The sequence below is a fragment of the Lolium rigidum genome, chromosome 7 (assembly GCF_022539505.1).
Source record: "Lolium rigidum isolate FL_2022 chromosome 7, APGP_CSIRO_Lrig_0.1, whole genome shotgun sequence".
NCBI classification, from domain to species: Eukaryota; Viridiplantae; Streptophyta; class Magnoliopsida; order Poales; family Poaceae; genus Lolium; species Lolium rigidum.
The window spans coordinates 302234171-302236353 of NC_061514.1; the positions used below are offsets into that span (position 1 = coordinate 302234171).

General features: G+C 55.3%; 1 protein-coding gene across 1 annotated transcript; it reads left to right on the forward strand.

Moving 5' to 3' along the window:
• The first annotated feature begins 465 nt into the window (after positions 1 to 465).
• On the forward strand, positions 466 to 1144 carry LOC124673067 (21 kDa protein-like). Its single transcript, XM_047209200.1, has one exon. The coding sequence runs from the start codon at positions 539 to 541 to the stop codon at positions 1142 to 1144; it is 606 nt and encodes a 201-aa protein (XP_047065156.1). The 5' UTR covers positions 466 to 538.
• The last annotated feature ends 1039 nt before the right edge of the window (positions 1145 to 2183 follow it).

The following is a 2183-nucleotide window of genomic DNA, read 5'->3' on the forward strand; positions in this document are numbered from 1 at the left end:
GGTATTATCAATCGAGCGGCAAATAATTAAAAATAGATAATCTAAATATCTTGCATGTAGAGATAGATAATGAATAAGAACTACTATTAGTGGGATGAGGTGGACAAATAATAAGCTAAGGAAGTAGCTGATGTAGATAGTTTGCATGTTAAGATAGACAAATATTAATTCCATTTACTGAGTTTTTTTTATAAGAAATATAGATACTCGCAGGTGAGTTCTTGTCTTTGACGCGTCGTACACGGATTCAACCTAGGCTAGGCTACCAAAGTGATCCAAAAGTGAATGCTGGTCACTTGACACTCGAGTGACTCGTTCGACGGCTTTGGCATAGGCCATCGGGCACGGGCAGGCTGCCTAACAATTACTAGTAGATTTCCAGTTTTGCCCTTGCCACTCCGCTCCGTCGCCTTGATTGGCCGGCAGCGGTGGGCGCCGACGAGCAACTCTGTCTCTGACCACACCACCTTTTCTCCCCCTTCTCTCGCTCCCAAGCTCACAACTCCACTTCCAAACAAGAAAAGCTCTCCAAGCCAAGATGAGGAAACGCGACCTCGTCCTGCCCTGCTTCCTCTTCCTCCTGGCCGCCGCCGGCTCAGCGTCGGCGTCGCCCGTGAGCCCGGCCGTGGCGGCGGAGTTCGTGCGCCGCTCCTGCCGCTCCACGACCTTCCCGCGGGCCTGCGAGCGGAGCCTCATGCCGCGGGCGCCGGCCGTGGGCCGCAGCCCGCGCCGGCTCGCGCACGCCGCGCTCGCCGTGGCCGCCGAGTGCGCCCGCAACGCCTCCGCCTACATCGGCCCCCCTCCCAAACGCGGCGCCGGCGGGGGCGCCATGGGGGACTGCGCGGAGACGGCGCGCGACGCGGCGGACCTGCTGCGGCAGGCGGCGGCGGAGCTGGGCGCGCGCAACATGGGCCGCGCGTCCAGCCCGCGCTTCGCGTGGCGGCTCGCCAACGCGCAGACCTGGGCCAGCGCCGCGCTCACCGACGCCGACACCTGCCTCGACTCCCTCGCCACCTACAGCAGCGGCGCCCCGCGCGACGACGTCAAGCGGAGGGTCGTCGCCGTCGAGCAGGCCACCAGCAACGCGCTCGCCCTCGTCAACCGCCTCCAGCCGCCCCGCCGCCGCCACCAGATGCTCAGCTAAGCCGGTCGATTTGCTTGGATGAATCACCTAGCCATGCCCAGTCCTCCGAATCGATTCCCCACTAGCGCGCCATTGCTGCTGGTACATGTATCAATGTACTACGGACCAACCATGTCGGATCAATTGATTCCTGCTGCCGCCCGTACAATAATTCCATCACCATATTGTAATATTTGCGATTGTAACCTGAATAACAAACGACAAGATTCTTGGATTTCGTCGGTGCATGGACGCGCGCATGGGCAGACAGTGTCATTAGTGCCGTCTGCTAATTCTAGCTGCTCCATGGCCACCAGGAGCCCAGTGATCATTCGCGAGCATGGACAGGTCGACAGGACCAGGACGTACGTGGGGCGACGAACGACGTAGATCGGAGTTAGTTGGCACCTGTCACTGCTACGTCCAGATCGACCTCCATGTAGACGACCAATTGGGTAAACTCGTCGACATGGCGTGTGCGTCCTATCCGTCATTACCAGTGTACGTGTCTATGATGGTGATAGTGATATATAGATAGCGATAGCGTTATGTTCGGCTGCCACCTCCACGACTGCATGATGTCGAGCACGCTAGGCCTCCCATCCGGTGATGCGTCTAGGGTCGGTACCGGTGAAGCCGAGTACTCTCGACGGATTTCTCAACTTTTGACCGGTTGGTGTGTTTCCATAACAAGATCTACAAGCTTTGTTTGGCTCCGGTCATGGATGCAAGAGAACAGTCGCATCGCTTGTGTTTGTAGTCAAGATAAGATCCTTCATGTTAGTTGCGTGAAGTCTACCATCGGTGGAGAACATGTGAAGCCGTGTGCTCAACGGATTTCTCGGCTTTCTACCGATTGGTGTGTTTTCATGTTAGTCTTTTCCGATTATTTTCTTCTATTCACTACAACAAGCTCTACTATCATAAATTTTGTTTGGCTATGGTCATGGATGGGAGAGAACAGTCGCGTGCCTTCGGCGCACGCGCTCATGTTTATAGTTGTTGCAAGATGGTCTAAATATCTATTTGTAATTTTTATTAGTTTATGCTATCGTTAGAT

Bases quoted from the DNA above. Each gene is read 5' to 3' on its own strand.
- LOC124673067 (XM_047209200.1), top strand. From the start codon at position 539: ATGAGGAAACGCGACCTCGTCCTGCCCTGCTTCCTCTTCCTCCTGGCC.